The following is a 20,979-nucleotide window of genomic DNA, read 5'->3' on the forward strand; positions in this document are numbered from 1 at the left end:
AAGTAGACACAACATGCCACCGTGTTCTCAAAACCATGTTTAAAAATTCTGAATCTTTGCACACAAGAGGCGGTTTAAGTACGTAGTGACTGTTTTAATAGTTATCTCATGAGAGCCGAAATTATTGCTTGAAAAAAATTGTATTACTTGGATTACCATCCCAAAGTGAGTCGTCTACAAAATGACAAACTTCACAATCGATAGCAATTTTAAAGTTTATGAAGACACCCCAACCCTCATGAACGAAAGTACAGGCTTTGATATCTTTCAGATAATTACTCCAGTGTGAATTATTTTAAATCTCAAGCAATTTATTAGAGAATGATCGCTTGTTTTAATATAAGATAATTTCAGAAACGCGATGGGTAAAGACAATACCTCTCATACTTGTTGCTATTACTGTTTCAGCAAAAGAATCTCTGAATGATGGTGTTGCTGCTTTTACCCCATTGAACTACCTGTAAAGTTGAGCAGCTCGTTTTCAAGACTTCAAAATGATAGACCATTCTACCATAGTCATGGCGGAGAAAGATGTGCAAAAAGTTTAAGTAACGTGCATTCGATTACACTACCATGAGTAAGGATCTGGTGACCTAACTGAACGCTCGAATATTCTCTGTTAGACACAAACCAGAAGTTCGATCTCGTGTGCCTCAACCCAGCACTCACACGCTCTTCAACTTCTGGGAGCAGAAAAAAAGCGGAGATGTATTTACTTGCGTCACGTTTAAAATATGTATCCGTGCGGTATACACTACGTTTAAGATGTAATATCAAGCCCACTCCAGCTCATTCCTCATATCCATTTTGCACATCGTTTACAGCCACTTACGAAGCGAGGCAATGCACACGCTATTCGATTCAGGTACATAATTAAAAACTTCTCCCTCGTTCCCAATATTGCAACGTTCCAGTGCTGGTAGAGATCAACACTTCTTTATGGTTAACAATAAGGAAATGTAAAAACAACGAAGCGTTTTGTAGTTGTGAAGAGTTGAGACTACCTTTCGTTAATACTGGGTGTTCGATGGTCGGACGCATCTTGCTTACAGACAAGAAAATCTATTTACATGAGACATAATTACCGTTGTTTGCTCCACTCCTTTTGTTTTTATGGAAATATTTCTCAGTACCGCACTCGAAAAGAATGTCGATTGCGTCTTCACGTGTCTTACAGTTTTAGATATATCGGCTTCTGAAAACGTAATCGAGGTGCGGGTAGAGCTAAGTAATGTGCAGCTTCTCAAGTAAGGTGATAAGCAATTTCTTGCAAACGGGTGACCCATTGGAGCATTTGGATCTAGGATTATTATATATACATAAAGGTTATTCTAGCCCTATATCAAAAGCAGGGATATGCGACATTGCAAAATAGTTTGAATATTTTTGGAGGTGCTCTGTTCTGGCAACTCCTCTTGCTGAGAAAAGTTAAATGGCAGAAATACTGCAGACACCTCCCAGTAATTATCATTTAAAACTAAAGTGAGCATCAGTATCAGCGGAATTAGAAGTGTGATACTGGTATTTCGCTGGCGTTTTTGTTTCCAAACACGTATTAAGACAAAAAATCCTCTGATCTGATAAGCAAAGCTGTGTCGGTATCACTAATGGTCCCTGCGAAAACTTAAGAACAAAAATATTCTGGCATTTGCACTGGTCTTCCTTCAATATATTCTATCAAAAGAAGCGGGCCGATGCAATCACACGATGGAAGCCAAGGTTCTACCATCCCAAAGTGAGTCGTACACAAAACGACAAGCTTCACAATCGATAGCAATTTTAAAGATTATGACGACACCCCAACGCTACCCTCCTAAACAAAAGTACAGGCTTAATATACTGCAGGTAAATACTCCTCTGTCATTTTTTCTTAAATCTCTTACTCTAAAGCGATTGGTTAAAGAAAATGTATTTTATAAGTCCTCAAGACATTATGGATCAGTACTCCACTCCCCCGGTATATTCTAACAATATTTATCGGTCGCAAATATACCCGACGTTTGCAATAGACCACCTGCCGACCAGCGATCGCTCCGTTTACAAACAGTGTCATCATTGGACCTTCTGAAACACACAAGTGCACGACGTAGGGATACGAGCTGATAATCTACATTTGGTGTTGCATATCTCTAAGTGCCGCGGTTACCTGCGTGCATCTCTTCATTTGCTTGAGAAGCGACAGAGCAAGGACCTGTAGCAACTCTAGCAGTAGATGAATCTTCACTTTCGAACAAACAGTCCCGCATAACAGTCCCCGATAAAAAGTTTTGTGACGAAATATTTCTCTTGGAATATATGAAATATTATCATAACATACGCTAATAATAAACCACTTTTAATTGGCGATATTCTTGAGTCGAATATCTGTATTTTTATAGCAAACATTTCTAAACTTCAAAATGCTTAAGTTACTTGTTTTCAGAAAAATGGCGTGAGCAATTGAGTAAACAACACGTATATGAATAAACACCGGTAAAGTTGTTGGGGTCAACCTATTGGGGAGAGTTTTAATAGATAACTTCGAACCCCTTAGAATCATTACCCTAACTAAGACAAACTTCAAGGAGGTTTCATATGATCTGTAAACCCGCTAACACAGCAATAAAATATACCCAATTATGTAGCTGCCTCCATATAACCACTCTGGGTCCGCAACCCAACTACGCAGTCTCAATGATTATAAACTCTTAATTAACCCTCAACATTCCAGGTTTAAATGGGCACGACCCCCACCTTTTAAAGGGGACACACAATTACCTTATTAAAGCCCGCCTAACACTCTCGAGCAAATTTTTAAAATAGCAAAACTCCATCTGAGAAGTGGCGCCTAATCGATCTCGAGAATGTTTGAGTCCATGACCACATTTCCAAGAAACCTGTTCTAGGCAGTCCTTGGTTCTTCAAAGAAACTATAAATTGGAACATCATCCAACAAATACCCACATCATCGTGTGTCCTAGATGCACAAACCACGTCCATGGTGCTTTTCGATGATGGGCATCCAAGGTTCATGTTCGCGATGAAGTTCAAGGCCATGGTTCAAGATGCACTCAAGTTAAGAAACCAACAACTAAACCTAAATGTGATAGGTTCTCAGGTGCACGTTGCTAAGCTTGAAAAAGGAGTCTCTGAGGAAAACGTGTTCATTGTCAACGCTGTCACACGCCCGACGTGGGCGCAAGGGTCCGCGGGCGAGGATGGCTTGGAGGCAGTGGCAACCAGCAGAGGGAGTGTGGTCCGAGTCCTCAAGAAGGCGACGGCCTCGGCCCGTGGTGAATGGGGCAGCGCATGATGTCCTGCTGAATGGTGGACGTGGACGCAGAGTGGAGGCTCGTCGAAGGTCGCGTGCCCAGGTAGCACAGCTGGGGCACGTCATAGTTCGAAGAGGAGGCCAGGCTACCAGCCTCCGGGGCCCTTTGCTAGGAGTCGGTGCCGCCGCACTCGAAGTGAAGCGGTGACTTGCGCATCTCTAGCATTTGCATGATGCCGTTCTCCTGCGGGAGGTCCATGGCGCTGGGGACGTACGTGGTCCCCGGAATACACTTGGAGCACTGCCGCCGCAGGGCGGGTCGCTGGCGAGACGCCCGGCAGCGGACGGCGAACCGCAGCTCTTCCGCCATCTCCGAGCAGAGAGATTGCTGCGTGGAACAGAAAACCAAGTTCTGCGCCCCAGAAGCGGTCGGTTATACCAGAAGGCAGAAAAGGGCGAGGCGCTACGCCGTTAAGGTGCCTCCACGTCTTTCAGAGCACGGAAAAGGAAAGAACCCGGGAGTGATAATTGCTTTATGCGCTAGGTTTAACATGGTCATGAGATTGCTTCAGTTGAGATATAAAGAAACCTAAGCCATTTTGTTACTTAGGATATGCAACATGTTCAAGTAATGTGTCCAAAACATTGTTTTTGCTGTAAAAAAAAAAATTGGCTCTCACGTGAAAAAAACTTTTTATTTCTATTGTTTTAGTTTGTTGGCCTTCCCTATTCAATTTTTTTGGAATACAAGAAGACGCATCAATTGACAAACGAGCTTTTAAGCCGTAGGACTGCGAAAAAAACATGGAGGCACCTTAGCGCATGGCTATAAGCAGCAATAAAGTCGGTGACAGGTAAAGAAGGAAGTGTAAGCTGTTCCCGCCCCTTTCCACTACAGAAGAGTGAACGGTGGAGAGGAGACCGCCTCCTCTCCAGCGTTCGCTCTACTCAAGTGGAAAGATTTGGGGAGAGCTTCCACTACGTTCTTGACCTGTCACCGACTTTAGTACATCTACCATGCAACCAAACAGCAGAACAAAAAGCACATCAGCAAAGCGCGCAGCTGACGTAGAGAGCAGAACAAAAGTTGAAGCACACTCTGCTTTTCGTTTAATTTTACGCTTCGGTGAATTCGCACAACCTCAATCAGTCACTATAGTACCGAAGAAAACGAAAAAAAACATATTCAATCTCTACCGCTCTCCGTACATTAGGTTTCTTAAATCAAATGTTGTTAATTGGCGAGTGATTTTTGAGGGGAAACCTTTATTCATTTATAGAAAGCATCAGGTGTAGTGTACTAAACTATGCACCGGAATTATAAGACGTAACAACGCCTGTTTAAAGACAGTCAGAAAATAATATATTCAAAGTGCCACCATTAAAACTTTCTTGCCATGTTAAGCTTGAATTCGGAGGGAAAATTTTAAACTGGATGGTAGTAAATATCAGTAATAAAAAAAAATGTTAACGTTCTTTGCTTAACGGCTGACGTACATCATCGGTTTTCTACAGAGAAGATTATCGTCTTAGCTCTCCATTCTTCTAAGCTGCGAGGGGAACCAAGTTTGGGCATGGTAAAAAGTGGAGAGGATATAAAAAAGAAGGGGAAAAAGTGGAACTCGAAGTGTACGTCGCCCTTGAAGTGTGGGTTTGAACAAAGAACAGGAGATCTCTATGCAGTTAATAAATTGTCCATAAATAAAATATCTAACGATTGGTCTTTGGCCTTTATAAAGTCCCCGTGAGTCCGAATTTTCAACAAAAAAAGAGAGAATGGAGTTTTGACATTTGTAACATCATTTCAAAATACATTCTACCCACAACAGATTAATTTGCATCTTAAAAGGCAACTGACAACCCCAATATCGATCATTTTTAACGACTCAAACGCGTCGAAAACGCGTAACAAAACAAACAAAACGATCATCGCAAAAAAAAAAAAAAAAAAAAACATTTGGCGTGCGAAAGGGCCTGGTAAAGTTTGTGTTCTTCTCCCCCATTTTGAGCTCCTCTTTGCTTCTTTTTTTGCTGATGTAATTGGCGAAGCCATTTTTTAAAACACTAAGAGGTTTCGAAAGTCGTATGTCTGTAGCCATTATTGTAGTTTATAAAATAATTTATTTTACGACGACTGTAAAAGTACCACACTACTGACTTCAAAAAATAAAAATCACAGACCGGAAGCATTAATGACCAAACATCGGTTGTCTCCTAACTTTTTACTCAAACTCTCAGTATGGCATTGTGACAGAAAGTTTGTTGGAACGAATGCACGTTTCTGCTGAAGTCGGAATCCAACTCCCAACGATTTGAATGCATTGAGGTTTTTATCATAGTCCTTGTCAACAACGTGGGGAGAACAAATCAGAAGGTATGAGGCTGACCCCTGCAGCTGTTCTTCGGGGATTGCAGCCTACCATGCTATGTTTTGTTCTTTATCTTTCGGAAAACGAGTGAAGCACGGCACATTTACATTTAAAAGTACTGGGGCGGAACTTCACGCAGCACCATCGCGACGTAGCCCCTCACGTCGCTCACCAAGGTCCGCTAGACGTCGTTTTCTTCGTTGCCTTTTAAAAATCGTTTTAAACCGATTAACACTGCTAAAAAAAGGAACAGCAAGCTGACACTTCGTCTGCACGCGAAGTGAAATCCCTCAAGATACTATCGCGGTTGGTCGGAAGGGACGTGTGCGTGCCTATGAACGTTAAGAGGGAAAAAGTGAAAGTTAAACGACACTTCCTCTTTAAAGTAATCTAAAAAGGCATGGAGTGCACCATGTCGTTATTTACGTCAGAGATTCGGGCAAGCGTTTCAAATCACGCTTTCTCAAAAAACGATTTTCTGCAGATACGCAGTTTACCAGCTTGATATTTTAGTGCGATCTCAAGCAATCATTTAAATTGTTTGCAATATTAAAAAAAAAAAAAAAGAAAAAAGTATCGAGGTTGAGGTTGTCAGTGGCCCTTTAAGTCCTGTGAAGCACTAAATTGGCTGCACATGAAGTTTACTGCATGTTTGAGCTGTTAAATGAGGTTTTAAATGAAGCATGTTCACAAAACATTTCAAGCGCGTGCACTAGTAAAAAGAACCGTTTAGAGCCTACAAAATATAAACTTAGCGACCGACCTAACTCATATATTTTAAAGTTGCGTGAACCATCACGGACCGGACCTAAAGGTTTTTAAATATAATTGATAGAGGGAAGCGACACATATGCCGCGTGCGCTCCTAGTCCAACATGCAGGTTGTAAAAAAAAGAACGACTCTCTTCTATAGGTCCAAAATTAACGAGCCATGGCACTTACTACGAAACATAAAAGCAGATATGCCTGAAAAAATTTAACAATAATATTCTCCAAACAGTTTTTCTTTCGTGCTACCTCGGTTAAAAATATATTAATCTGTGTTCTTTTTAAAATAGATCAGTCCATTTAGCGGCTTCAATTATATATCTGTCATTTCTTGGGTGATAGACACCTTGCGAAGTTTCGGTAAATTCTAAATTTCTATATTTCGTGATTAACGAGAGAAATAATAAGGCAGCTGAACCACTCATTTTGTGGAGATTTCGTTTATGTCCTCCTAATAAGTTTAGGTTAGTGTAAACACTTATTCGGAATTTTGTTTTTTAATTTTCAAAGCACCCAGATTTCGTCATGTTTTAACTCGCGCGACACTCTTAGAACAAACAAGGAATCAGATTATCCACCTTCGATTAGAATAAAAAGCTTTCATCGAATCTACAGTCTGGTAGCAAGTACTCATACTCGACACGAATGTTCTCAGCCTACAATTTTGTAGCCTATCAAAGCAAAATGTCAAAATCACTAATGTCATGTTCGTGCTAGCGTTGTCGCCCAGTGTGCAACCTTAGGCACCGTGGTTCTGATCATTACTTCTCATAGCCACTTGAACAACCAAGGTATGCGTGCCCCAATTTAGCTTAGGATGAACCTCAGCCAACGTTAAAAGCGCTTCCAGCCTAATCATAACTATAAATGTGTCACGTGACTACACGCCCGGCTGTCGCTCTGCCCCAACCGAACGTCAGGTGACAGTTTATACGGATTAACTGAGTTTTAATTGCATGAAGCGTCCTTGGCGGTCTATCATCAGGCGAAACTGATTACAAGTCAGTGGGCAGTCAACAATATCATCTGGCCACAATCTGGCTATACAGGCCCCCTGGTAAGATTTTCAAATGTAAGATTACGGCTAGGACGTTAAACCTACCCGGTCTGTCTGTGCGTGCTTCCGAGAGTTTATGCAGAACTCCATGACGGCAGTAACAATGGCGACGGCGAGGCCACAGAGCAGTACGACGAAGACACCTCCGATGTTGGCGAGTCCCAGGGCGTTGGCCTTGCCCTCTTTATTCTTGTCGTCCCGGTTGCAGGTCAGACCGGGGCTCTTCCACCACTTGTTGTACAGCATTTGAATGACGCCTTTCTCCTGTAGGTCCAGAATGGCCAGGGAGATCTTGTCCCTCCACGGTGACCCTGAAACAAGGAACGTCCAGAGATTCGCGATGCTCATTTCAAGCTTGAGGAGACGGGTATAACAGCACGATTGTACACCAGCGGCCGGTGACATTAACTTACTGTGATTGAAACTTGAATATTTAAGGACAACTTTTCTGAGGTGTGAAACGACAGTAAGAGTCTGCCAACAATTCATTTCGTTGGGTCCTTGCGGTTTTTATTGTAGGTTTGGCGATGTAATAATCTTAGACTGAGAAAAAACTGAAGCCTGAGCGAAGTAAGCCTGTATCTACTCGGCACTTTCGCAACTTATAATCGACTCGGCGTCAATTAAAATGGTACGCTTGTACATGGTGATTGTGCGAAAACAGCTCTAAGCGGTTACGTGTGGATTTCCCGAATTAACACAATGATGTTCGTTATGAGTAATATTTAAAAAAGACTATATAATTTTATCTGATAAAAAGTTTTAGCGAGAGTTTTAATTGAACAGTAAATTATTAAAAAAAGGTAATATGACTCGCTAAATTATCGCTTTATCTTAGAATTGTTTAGTTTCCTCGCTGCAGCCTGATTCTTAAAGTTTCAAAAAACCAATGAAGTCGTAGTTTTAATTTGAACTACAAAAAGATGTCTGCCCTGATTCACATCTCGTTTCTCAATACTGCGCACAGATAATAAAATCAATGTTCAATATAGTATTTAAGTCTTCGCTTGTCATGTTTCTCGCGATAGATTCCTCTGACGGTATAGGCATCGTTGGTCTAGTACGGTCAGAAAACTTTATCTCGGCCCTACATAAATTAAACCGCGTTCAAACGTATCTCGCGCGAATATATAAAATAAGCGAAACACTTTAATGCTGTTTCCAGTATAAGGAACCAAACAAATACTGCAACGTGACGTCTGAGCATGGGAAAGATGAAAACTTCACTACAATTTCAGTTCTCAATAGGCTGAGACAAGAAACCCTGCAAAAGTATCAGACTTCGCAGTATGCCACTTTTTAATTTCAGCGGTATGATATGTACTTGCCACTCTCGTAAATTATAAATGAGCAGTCCTTTGTTAATTTAATGCACAGTCACAGCGATAGCTGAGACGTGTCACGGGGAAGTGGTTGAACGTCGGTGTCGCGTTCACGCACCGTGGTGTCTTGACGGCGAAGTATCAATGGGCAATATGCAAAATAGCAGTGCCCCTATCAGTACAGGTGCACTGTGGGAGCAGGAGACTGTCAACGGGTAGTTTCGGTTTCAGTTTCGCAGTGTTGAGCATCTATCATCTGGATAGCCAGCCGGCAACAGCCAGGCGGCCCCGGCAGAGTGAGAGCCCACGGTTATACCTTGTCTCGTTGTAACTTGGAAAAGGGTGAATGATAAGCCCCGCACTGCGTGTCGATGTCTTTGAAATGCACGAAGCGACGCGCACATATTGGAGCATGACGCAGCGAAAAGCCTGATACTTGTTCGGAGTAGCGGCGCGCTCCGGTGATACGTAGTCACGCTCCCATTGACCCGCCACAGCCGTTGCTTCCGCTGTACTGGCATGCTAAGCGATCAGGGCTTCCTGGGATACCCAGTATTTCTTGTTTCAGACACTAGGCTAAGCGGCGCCACCAGGGTAAAAGCTCGTTTGAACAATGCAGCCGCCACTCCCAAAGGTACCCAAAATTTCTTGCTTCAGTCGCTAGATATCGCTGAACCAATCAGCATTGCAGGTTGCCTATGGTCTACGCACCGCCATTGCCCTCGCCATCATACCTTGCCTGTATGAGAGTGCGTTCAAGCGCAAACACGCACCTCATACCACGTCGCTGTCCGGAAATTGGCCACGGGAGCAAGGGTGTTTGAAAACAGAAGTAATAGACTAAGTGGCTGCTCTCGAGGTTGCAAACAAATGCGCGCAGTGAGCTGGCACTGCGTTAGGCTTATGTCGATCTGCATTTACTTTACTTCGCCGTTGCGGCGTTTTCGCTCGCATACCAGCAAAATCGTAATTGTTTCGTTATTTTCTGTGTCTAAAACGAAGCGACGAGAAAAAAAAAAGCGTACATACTGCACCGCGTGTAATTGTGGAGAAGTCTACGACGACGTGAGCAATGGCGGTGCGGAGACGATAGCGAACGACAGATGCACAACCCGAGGAAACCAAAACCGAAGCTATATCCGTTTACTGTCGCCTGCCCCAGAGTGCACCTGAGCCGGTAGGGGCGCTGCTACTATGCATATTGCTCATGGGGTTCGTTCTCACAAGCATGCACCTCGCAACTTTTCCTGCTACGAACGGCGACAAGCGTCAGCGTCGCCGCCAGCGTATCGTTCAGCGTCTCGCTCGGGTATCTTGGAGTTGCCAGCACGCGGCGACTCCAAGACACCCGCGTCTGCTGCTTTGCGCCGCACTCTCGTCAAACGCCAGAACGTCTTCCGCTTGGGGCGGCTCAGGGATGCACAAACGATGGCGCAATGGGCAGGCCTTGTCTTCTAGGTGGTATTGGATGGATGGATAGGCCCGATCCCTTTGGATCGGGCGGCTGCTTGCACCACCTAAGTGAAGCTTTTGATTTGAACAAGAAACTCCGATTAAGTTTGGAATTAATTATTAATAACGAAGAATTTTCTACCCTAACGTCACACCAACTGTAGCCAACTAGCGGGCACTAGACGTGACTCATACGCATGGGTGTGTTTGTGTTTTATTGACAAATGCCATATATCTTACGTTTTGTCAAAGCTGCTGTGACGCAGCTCTATGGTAACGTGCTTGCTTCGCACTCAGCGGACCCAGCTTCGAAACCGGGGAGTGGCGCGCGATGTTTTTTCTAAGCAGTTGGCCATGTCGTGACGAACACCCTACGGCCTATTACTTGGTGACTGGAATGCGTCGTCGACTGGTGTGTTTATGAAGTCCAAAAAAGTGGTTCCTCGATTTTTATGCCCGATAACGCCATAGAAGTGTCATGAAGACGCCGACCACGATTTTGGCGGTGCCACAGTGGTAATGGTGAATGCGGCAGGCGACGCCTGTTCGCTGCTGGTCGCTCTCCTCCAACTTGAAAGCTTGGGCAGCCAAGAGTTGGGATGCCGCGACGACAGCGACACTGGCGTTTGCTCGTGCTTTTTGCCGGAACTTCTACGGCCAACCACCAGGATCGCGACATCTTACAGCATGACGCTGCGGCTTTTGCAAAGTTTTCTTTTGCCACATCGCGACATATTTCAATGCATGAGCGCCATAGGACGCTAGACGCAGCGGTCACAGACGCGCTCCAAGCGCTGCACTATTACGTCAACGCCAACGACAACGGGTGTCGTTTCCAGTAATGGCAAAAAAAAAAAGTTCGTTTTTGCGTTTGCCTGTTCTATCTATATGGTTGGCACAAAATATGATTCAAGCATATTTTGACAAAATGCGCCGCAAGACAGGGACAGATTAGGGAAGACAACACGAATCCCTTCGCGCTTCGTGTTGTCTTACCTACTCTGTCCCTGTCTTGCGGCGCGTTTTGTCAAAATAAGTCATGTACCAACTGGGCCATCTGTCACTATTGATGATTCAAGATTAGATTGGGTTCGGGTGTTTTTTGTTGAATTATAGTCTTGACGGGTTAAGAGTGAAGTGAAAGCTCCTCCCACCTCCTTGCACTTTAGCAGAGGATTTCGACTTCAGCATTCGCTGTGCTAAAGTAGAAAGAGGTGGGAGGAGCTTCCACCTCTTTCTTAGCTTCTCACCGACTATAGCTTTGTTATAATTAGTCCATAGAGGATTATTCTCAACCGGAACAGGGACCAGCCATCAAAGAGATACTTAAATGAGAAAAGACAATATTTTAAAAGGCGTGATGTGACACTTCATTTACCACGTAATAAAAATTGCTCAATATTTACGTCGTTAGACGCAATTCAGGGGGGGGGGAGAAGCCCTGTATAATAAAAACTGCGTAGCTAGCTAAGCAGAGCTTCACCGCTCCCATTGGTTCGAGAGATTATTGACGCGTTAAATGTTCGTCGTAAAATTGTTTCTCCATGACCTAATGGTATTTTTATCAACAAGACTTTTATGTTCGAGAAACAAATAATCTCGATTGAGTCATTATTGTTTACGAAAATATTCCGAGATTTCCTTTTCCGCCATCTTTTCAAGGGATAATAAACATGGCTGCCTGCCCTTGCGCCGTTCTCAACGAGTGTAGCTCGTTTAGTTTAATGAGTGCGAGTCGTTCTGCGTTCATGAAGGTGTTTAAAGTAAGATTTCAACCAATCTAGCTTGCAGCAAAGCACTGTCGCAAGTACGCACATTTCAGAATCGCTGAGGTGGCGCTTGTTTTCCCAGAGGGACGGGCCGAAGCCTAGCGTCCCACGTCAACTATTTTCCATGATCTGGCTTGATTTGTTTGCTTTCGCGTCTTGATGCAGACTATACACGTTGGTTTTCATAAAAGTGGCCCCGCTGCCTTGTGAACTGTGGAACCGTTGTGACTGTTGTGATTGCGACCATGGTTTCAATATCCAGAATACACCTGCACAGGTAAGCAATTTCGAGCCATTTGACTGGACGCGATTAGGTGTTCAGCACTCATCAAATCTATCCACGTATGATCCGGATATTTTGCTTCGGAATGCAAGTAGTTCTCAAGTTTTGCAGTGCACCTAGCCTCATAATAACGAATATATTTAGGTCGTGTTTTAACTGTGCGTCACGACGTTCAAAAACATTGCTCGCGGTGCCATCAAAAAAAAAAAACAGCATGAACAAAAAAAAAATGAAAAACTGCATTTTTTTTTGTCCTCTCGGTCGCTTTTTACTTTGCATCGACGGACTTTGACAGAGGCCTGTGTTGGGCAATCGCTTGTGCATGACTGAATGGTGCAACGCTGCGCGTTCCAGACGTTTTTAGACAGGGATGGAATAGCAGACAGGCGCAGGCGACAACGGACACCGACGCGCCGCTTTAATGGTCGCATCTAACCGGCGTTGCAGGCGGCGAGAGGCGGTGGCGGAATAGCAGATGATGCCGGAGGCTGCCGTGCGTCTGCTCGTACAACAAAAAGGCGGTTTCAGACGTCCTTCTAGACGAACGGGAAGTCGCGACAGGGAGATACTGGGATTGTAAGCCTTTTCGGCCAAGCAGCCAATCCAATCCAGCAATAATGGGCAGGGCCACTGATCTGTAGGCGGACATAGAGCTGGCCATGACCGCAAACGTACAGGCGTCTAACGGCGAAAATTATGCGCGAAAAATTATTTCCTGGGAAATTACAAAAAGTGGTTTGTCCCATCACCGCCTTTTCAGAAATCTTTAGCTCATTTCAGTGTCTCTTTAAGTGAGGCTTGGACTATATTTCAAAGAAACTCCCCTGCTCCATCCCAGGCTCAGGCACACACTCTGCCAGCGAACAGTAAGGCTATTGACGTCTTTAATCGAAAACCTACGTAGGCTTTGACACTTGACGTGACGATCCACCTCTCGTCCACGCGCCCAAAATGCCGAGAGAGAAAACAAGTGGATAGGAGGTGACTGCAGACCAAATCGCGTCTCGCGAGTCAATACTGCTCTAAAAAACTTTTTTCTTTCGCTTAAACTTAATTTCTCGACACGTACGTTCCACCCAGACCGTTTAAGAAACTTTTTTTTTTAAATTTTTAGTAGCTCTTTAAAGCATCAATTAAATTTTTTGTTTTTCTGTAATCGCGTTTTCGTCTCCTTATTCCAAAACTCCTATCATAATATCTCAATGACTAAATATGGAGCGTGATCTCCTTTGAGAAATAGAGACGCGTAAATTCTTTTTAAATGCTATACGCGTAACTTCTTCCGGATTGAGAAAATTTTGTAGTTGGTTGCGCTGGTAGATGAGAAATATCTACCGAGTCCGGCAAATAGCACAAATCCACAACCCTGCTGACACACACGCTCAAGCTACTCCGAAACACCAAGCCCGTGGTAAAACGTCATGAACGATGCCGGAATTCATGCGACAACTTTTATGGTCGAGATTATTTTGGCGCCCCTTTTTACAGTTGTCCACTTTAATAAATTACAGAAGTTGTCTTTCCTGTGGTCCGATAATGATCACCCCGAGAACAAGGTCTAATTTGAGTGTCATGAGCGAGTTCAGATATCATGAAGAGATGATGCATTTGCACACAAAAAAGAGAAGTTTGTCTTCTAGAAAGAGAAGAGATTGAAATAGAACAAAACAAAAAAGGAACGCTTCAAGTCATCTCCCAACGGAACCAAGAAATAGCAGAATGTCTGCTGCAAACGCATCCAGCGACGACGCTATAGCCGACGGAAGCTGAAATTATGATCGTTCTCTATTTTACATTGGAAGCAATCAACAAGCCGTGCTTCCTTTGGAAAACTTAAGTTGTTATGCTGCTCTGCACATGCTGACATCGACAGTTGAATAATGGAGTACTCGGGAAAAGCACGTCAGAGGCTTCGAGACCACTCTCGCCATCCGTGTGGTAATCAGACGTTCACGCCAAAATACCGCCGGATTGTGGGCTCGCTAAAAATCAGACGTGTCACATTGATCGACTACACTCGCCCAGCAGCAAGCTGTGGCTCCATGGCAATTCAGCATCTGCAAAAGATCTTGCTGTCACCAGGAGCCAAAGTTAAACCCCACGCTTTTGTCAGAAAAGAATATCAGCACGTAGTTTAGTTGGTAATCTCGTTTTTCACAGTGGAACCTGTTTCTTCCAAAGGTAAGTTCCCGACGAGCACGGTAGAGTAGAGAAAAGTAAAGGTTGACCCTGCTCACCCATAGGTGTTGCAATTCCGTAGCCTTTCGAATCGAGGAGCCCACCAACTTGAGTTAGGTTGCAGTCTCTTTGCACCATAAAATCTAGCATGGTGGATTCCATCAGGAAGGCGTAGTTTCCTTGCAACACCCGGGCCACGCCGTCCTCGTACGTGCTTACGAACACGGTGGGACGGTTCTCCATATACCGCCACATCTTCTGGTACGTCTCGATTTTGGAATCCTGCAGGAAGGCGAAAGAAACGGCGCAATTAGTCTGAAACACTCAGTCAAAATGTAGGAGGTTCGGTAAGTCTAGGAAACCCGACGAGCCCTACCATCTCCAAATGTCTTTCATGAACTATTCATAGAACTCCCCACTCTGGCGCTTGCTGAATCAATTTTTGAAATAAAAATACTGAAAATGTTCGATGCTTCTAGTTAACTACATTATTATTTGAGGCTATGGTTGGACAGTTGCGAACAGAAAGTTCGGAAGTCGAATGCAACAAGTCAGATAGAACATGCATTATATCTGGGAAGGTAATAACGACGCCTAAACATTCTACTATGAAACTTAAGGAAGTCGACACCTATGGTAATATTTTACCAAGAGGCAGCCTTCTTAAGAGCATTTTGCCAGTGAGGAGGATGTAACAAAAAGCTTTCGAAGGATGAGCAAAGAGAAGCCAAAATAAATTATTTAGAATTTAAGAGACTAAAGGATTTTTTTTTTTTTAAATCAAAGTTTCTTAAACATGTTAAGGATAATGTTAGATACAGTATTTGTCTTTGGTGACGCGAGTCAGCGCCCATCCTAAGAAAATAGCCATATCGCATTCATTCAATCATTTATTTATTCATCCAGGTTAAATGTAATTTTAAATATAAATTATAAATGGCCGTTAATGGCACTACAGCCTCATTATGTGATGTCGTCCCTATTGAAAAACCGTGTGTGAGGCCCACCAGGGTTTTCTAAATGTTGTAATGCAAAAGCTTTAACTATCCCATAAACGGGAGTCAGCGGCGTCTGTAGTCGCAAAAAAAAAAAAAGCGAAAGAAATGCCCATCCTCCCATTGGCTGAGCAAAACGGCTCCTGATAGCCAATTGCTGCTGCTTCACAAGAGCACGCGCTAGGCCGCCGCTCTCTTGGCGGGCGTTGCCGGAAAGGGGGGGGGGGGGGGGGGGGGGGGGGGGGGGGGGGGGGGGACTGCGGCCGCTTCCTGAAAGCACGCGCTCGGCTGCCGCTCTCGTGGCGGGCGTCCTCGGGAGGGCGGGGGAGGGCGGCGCGCTGCGGTCGCTTTACGAGAACACGCGCTCGGCCGTCGGCCGCAACTGAGGCAGTAGCGAAACGTGCCCGTCCGCGCCAGTACTCCGCACATGAACTAAGGGAGCGGTAGAACGACATTCATGCATTCGCATTTGACTTGATAAGAAGTGCATCTCTACCACCGTCACAGTAGGCCCCAAAAGAGAGACAGTCCGACACCATGCACATGTACCCTCCCCTACAGCGGCAGAGGTGCAGTCTACAGCAGAAGTCATCCTTCTACAGCCTCACTCTACCGAATCCATTACTGTCCACTCAGATAGTCGAGGAACCCTGAGAGGCTTCTCACCAACTCCATACCGGCAGATCAAACACGAACTGACATCCTGCATGGCTGCCCAACCTTATCACCACGTCTTTCTTGAATGGGTCCCCGGACACCTAGGATTCGCAGGGAACGAAAGGGCCCACGCCCTTACTCGCGGAAAAGGGACTCCGAGTAACACTGAATCCTATCCCCCGGAATACAACCCGAAAGATGAATGTGCCGCTCATCGCGAGGCTCAACGACAGCGCATGAAAGACCTCCGCCTTTCCCGCCGCACTCTTCCCCTCCCACCCCTAACCTCACACGGCGCGAGGATACATGCGCTCGCCAGGCGCGGACAACCTCCCTGGCGTGCGACCTCATAACCCACCCCAGTATGAACCACCCCGGAACCCACCATTGTCAGGTCTGTGGCGCCTATCCCGACGTCAGACACACCTAATGATCTTGTTCTTGCGCCCAACAATCTCCCCACTTTCTCCTTCCACATCTCCTCCCTCCCCATATGCCCTTTGCCTGGGAGAGCTGGGCCACACCCGCCTCGGACCTCTGCCCTGCCCTCTGGCCTCGCCTAGCGCAGCACATCTCCCATGTGCGAGACCCCTTGAGTTCAACAGCACTCCCACAAGCTCTGACCTGACCCGTCCTCATCCTCTAATAACCACTGCCCGGACATGGGCGGTTTTGATAAATGTTTTCTTCCTCTCTCTTTCTCATAAGAAGTGCTCAGGTGTCCTCAGAATTTTTGAAGTACCGTTCAAAAATGTTTCAGGGCTTTTAAATGTTCGTTAAAGTTTTCTAAGTGGCCTGAAGTACCTTTTAAGAATTTTTGCTGTGTAAGAGACCATTCATAGCTTTTTAGAGGCCTGTGGGGTCTGTCCCGATCCTTTCTATGAAACCACAGCACCCATCAAAACTGTTTTAACGGGCCTGTGGGAAAGATCATGTGACCCTTCAGGATATATGCGTCAAGGAAGCCGCTTGGCCCTTTTTTTTTAGGTGGCCACAGCGAGTGTTGGAAATTGAGAAGTTCCCCCGTCTTAATCCTGTCGTGGCCTTGGTTAACGCGGCCCCAGCGGGGGGGGGGGTGGCGCGCACGAGAAAAGTTGTTGTGGAAAGCAGGTCGCGCTGTTCTCCACTTCGGTTTTCGTATTTTCCGCCTTTTTCCCCTCGCACTGTTTTCCTTCGCCATGCAAAATAAATGCCACTGATCCGGGCCCGTTTCCTTGGTTGCTGGCGGCTAGATATTTTTTTAAACCAAAATTGGCTTTTATATCAAAAGGTTATTTTGACTGATTAGTCCCATTCATTTATATTTAATTGGCTTTAAGCCCGGAGTGCTCGCGCGGGAGCGGGCAGAGGACTAGGTATTTTTCAGTCTTTTATATTTCCCCACCTCAAAAGTTTCCTTCCTTCGCCGAATCCTCGCTCACAACAGAGAGAGATAGAGAGGGTGCGTGAGGAAACTGAGAGGGGGAATTTTCGCTGTTTGTTTGAAGATAACCGATTTTATTCAGTCGAAATATAGTCTTCGGCAAAAACTGATTGCCGTGATTTTTTTTTTTTTCGTTAATGGGGCAAACTGAATGTGAAAGCACGGACGGACGCTCAGGGTGGGATCTCGTCCCAAGCGTGGGACATATTATTTAGCGCAGCTGGGTGTGCGAGTCAAGAAGAAGGTCTCTCAGTGCCCTCTTTCTTGGACCTCTTAGTCCGTCCGGTTTCAAGAGCATCCAGGGAGCGAACATGTCGCCTGAGACGCCGTCGCAACGGCACCAGAGACGACACAATGACTGTGCTCAGGGTTTCTTAACGGTGGCAAATGTTGGTTGCTCGCTCGTGATTTTTGTTAAGCGTGCTACTGAGTGTGGGTGTGTGTCCGTGGGGTGCACCTGCTCGGTTTTATTACTTCAACTACTGTGCGTATAGGGAATTTATCTAGTGGCATTGTGAAAATATATTTTTTGCGACAAAGAAGTAGGTTGTCCCTATTTGGTCTTATCGCTTTGTCGCTTTTGTGTATAACTGCTTGAAGCCAGGTTTGAATAATGTTGTTTCGCATCGTTTTTTGAGTTACCACATGCATGCGAAACTCAATGTCTCAGATCAATTTCCACTAATGCTTCAAGCTGCATTTTTTAATTTCTGGTTCAGTCATTTGGGCTTCTAAAGGCTTGAAAAACTGAGGGTCCGAAAGGTTGAAGGGTCTGAAGGGGTTTCAAGGCGTGGACGGTTTCGAAGAGTTGAAGGGTTTGAAGCGCTGAGAAGGTCCCATGATATATCATGGCTGAAGTGTTATTTTCAATAGGGGTCCTTAGAATGCCTGTAAGGCGTAACTGACCGGTTTCTTCGTCCGCACAAATATGAACCTAAGATTGTCACTACTTTCGTGGAAGTTTAAGAAGTTGAGGATACGTTCGGAAGACAAACGAGAAGGCGGCGCATACCTGTTCAGCCGTGCTAATCGATAAAACAAGTGTATACATCAAATTCTAAATGAATCGGCCCCTTTATTTTCCTACAATTGATTGAAAGGGACATATAAAACCCAGTTCAGTTTTATACAATAACAATCAACTTGTCCAATTCTTACGTTACTAGGACCGTTCTCATCGTGTTTCACCGTGAAATAATAATTGCGAGGACCGAAGTCAATACGAATGCTAATAAGTAGAGTTTTTTCTAACCAGTGTTTACCTACAGATGTTGATGAGTGCTATAAATAGAGCGGAAATATACGAGTAAAATTGAAAGACCTTCGTGAATTCTAAATAAAATGCGAAGAGAGTGCCTAAATGGCGGGGAATGTACAATCGTCAAGAATTAGACATTGGATGGGGATGTGCGCGATCTTAGATGTACAAGACTGACTTTGTTCAAGTGAACACCATTTAATGCTTTATGGGCATGGAGGTCTCAGCCTCTCGCTAAGGAGCGTCACTCTTTCTAATTTAGGAAATTATCGGATCACAAGAGAACTTGACATAGCAGTGGAATTTCCAGAATGTACAATGTTTTAACTGCATACTGTTTTTCCGTGCATTTGAAAGAGCATTCAGTTAAAATTGGTCCGCGCCTTGAAACAATATTCGGCAGTGTGCGCGAAAAACCAACCTGGTGGTACGCGAGAACAAAACAAAAGACCGTAAGACAAGGAAGAAGTTTTAACCAACATTTTTCCGGAAACATCGCGCTATACCTTTTTCATGTTCAAAGTCAAAACACAAAAGCGATATTGAGATTAAACAAAGATTTTAAAACTACTTAGGAAAGTAAGGAAAGATGAGGCTTGCGCTATTTATTTTTCTACAATATTTCAGTCTGTGCGTATGCATGAACAAGATCACGTGTGTCCATGCAAAATGCGGTAAGTATAGAAGACGAAGAAAACCGGCAGAGCCCCTACCCTGAAGAAGGTCATGGTGGAGCCCGAGTCCAGGGTGCCGTAGGCGATCTTGCTCTGCTCGGCGAGGTCCTCGACGCTTTCAATCGGCGTGATCATGCGCTCGACGGTGAGAAAGGCCGCCAAGTTGGCCGTGTATGAAGAGATGAGGATGAGCGTGAAGAACCACCAGATGGTGCCTACGATGCGCGTGGACATGGCCTTCGGGTTGAGATCGCAGCCTTGGTGCATCAGCGTCACGATCGTGAACCAGAAGCTGTTCCCGAGACTGAACTGGTTCTCCATGACTCCGGTCTCGCGAACGCAAGGGTGCGGGTTGCGCCACTCGTATGGGCTGAACCTGGGGTGCAGAGACGGCCCCTTAACGCCGCACTCTCGCATTCCGCGTTTTTTTTTAACAAGTAAAATTACCAACAGAGATTGCCCAGGAAGCACGCCAGAGTAATCTTTAATTTCTGTTACAACGCAAAAAAGACAAGAACATAAACGAGACACAATCAAGAACCAACAAGAGAACTGAATTACAACTTGTGCGTCTCTTTTCTTACTCTTTACCAGAAGCGATAGCATAAAGTCCCTTCTGTTTCTCTATCTGGCAAACGATACGACTATTTGGCAAAATGGTCGATGTGAGGCACTGCCTCCAAATTTTTAACAATATCGCGCGAATGCTGACTGGTCGATCGATCAGTGCTATATCGCGGCGTGAGACAGCAAGTTAGCGAGGCTAGGCGGGTGCTTTCTGCCACAGGCGCGCAGTTTCGCCGATCTGCTCTCTCACGCCGCTATAAGGCGCTGATCTACCGGCCGGCCGGAGTTCGCGCGATTTTTCTTAAGAAGTCTGGAGTTTGTACGCAACATTCACGGATTTTTCGTTTTACCTTGTAGTTGCTTTTGGCAGAAAAGTTAAAAAAATATGTTTAAGTTGTACCGCAGCACCCTTGTTTGCTGTTCGGTGTGTCTCCTACTTTTTTTTGTCCTAGACGTTTTTGCGCTGTCGCTCCTATGATAAATCACGAACTCTCCCAAACTTATATCTTAACAAGAAACACCAAGCTTGACCAAAGTTTGGTCATTCTTCGAGCCTAACCTGGCTCTCGTAAACTGATCGTTCAGAGTGTTGCATAGGACCACAGTGATTTTTTCTTAATCCTAACTAAACAAAAAAGGAGGGTTAGTTTGTAGCTCGCCGATATATTTACCAAACGTTTATATATTAGCCAAAGGTTCCAGGTGACAACGGAACAACGAGCAGTGAAGCCTAATTCTGGCATTTGCCAGTGAACTGAGGCCCAAAGAAGTCAAATGAAAACCGAGAAAGCAGGAAATTAAGCCTAACTCAGGCATTTTCTTTGTAACTAAGTACCGAGGTACCCATATTCTGGCCAAACAATATAAAGTTTCGTAATAACTTGGCTTTCAGAAGTTTCAGGGCCGCAAACTTCCAAACAAAACACAGATTATTACCCCAAAAGACCGTGCTACTTC

General features: G+C 44.8%; 1 protein-coding gene across 1 annotated transcript in view; it reads right to left on the reverse strand.

Annotated features, from left to right (window-relative positions):
• Positions 1 to 3,140: 3,140 nt before the first annotated feature.
• LOC8042344 (glutamate receptor ionotropic, kainate 2) overlaps positions 3,141 to 20,979 on the reverse strand; it is a 153,392-nt gene continuing 135,553 nt past the window's right edge. Inside the window, exons 10-14 of the mRNA XM_029986048.4 lie at positions 19,495 to 19,831; positions 14,508 to 14,730; positions 7,490 to 7,755; positions 4,748 to 4,759; positions 3,141 to 3,662 (exon numbers count right to left, since the gene is read on the reverse strand). Coding sequence (XP_029841908.2) covers positions 3,420 to 3,662; positions 4,748 to 4,759; positions 7,490 to 7,755; positions 14,508 to 14,730; positions 19,495 to 19,831 — 1,081 coding nt within the window. The 3' untranslated portion in view covers positions 3,141 to 3,419. The remainder of the gene's footprint in view (positions 3,663 to 4,747; positions 4,760 to 7,489; positions 7,756 to 14,507; positions 14,731 to 19,494; positions 19,832 to 20,979) is intronic.

Source organism: Ixodes scapularis, unplaced genomic scaffold (genome assembly GCF_016920785.2).
Source record: "Ixodes scapularis isolate PalLabHiFi unplaced genomic scaffold, ASM1692078v2 PGA_scaffold2__306_contigs__length_199485367, whole genome shotgun sequence".
NCBI classification, from domain to species: domain Eukaryota; kingdom Metazoa; phylum Arthropoda; class Arachnida; order Ixodida; family Ixodidae; genus Ixodes; species Ixodes scapularis.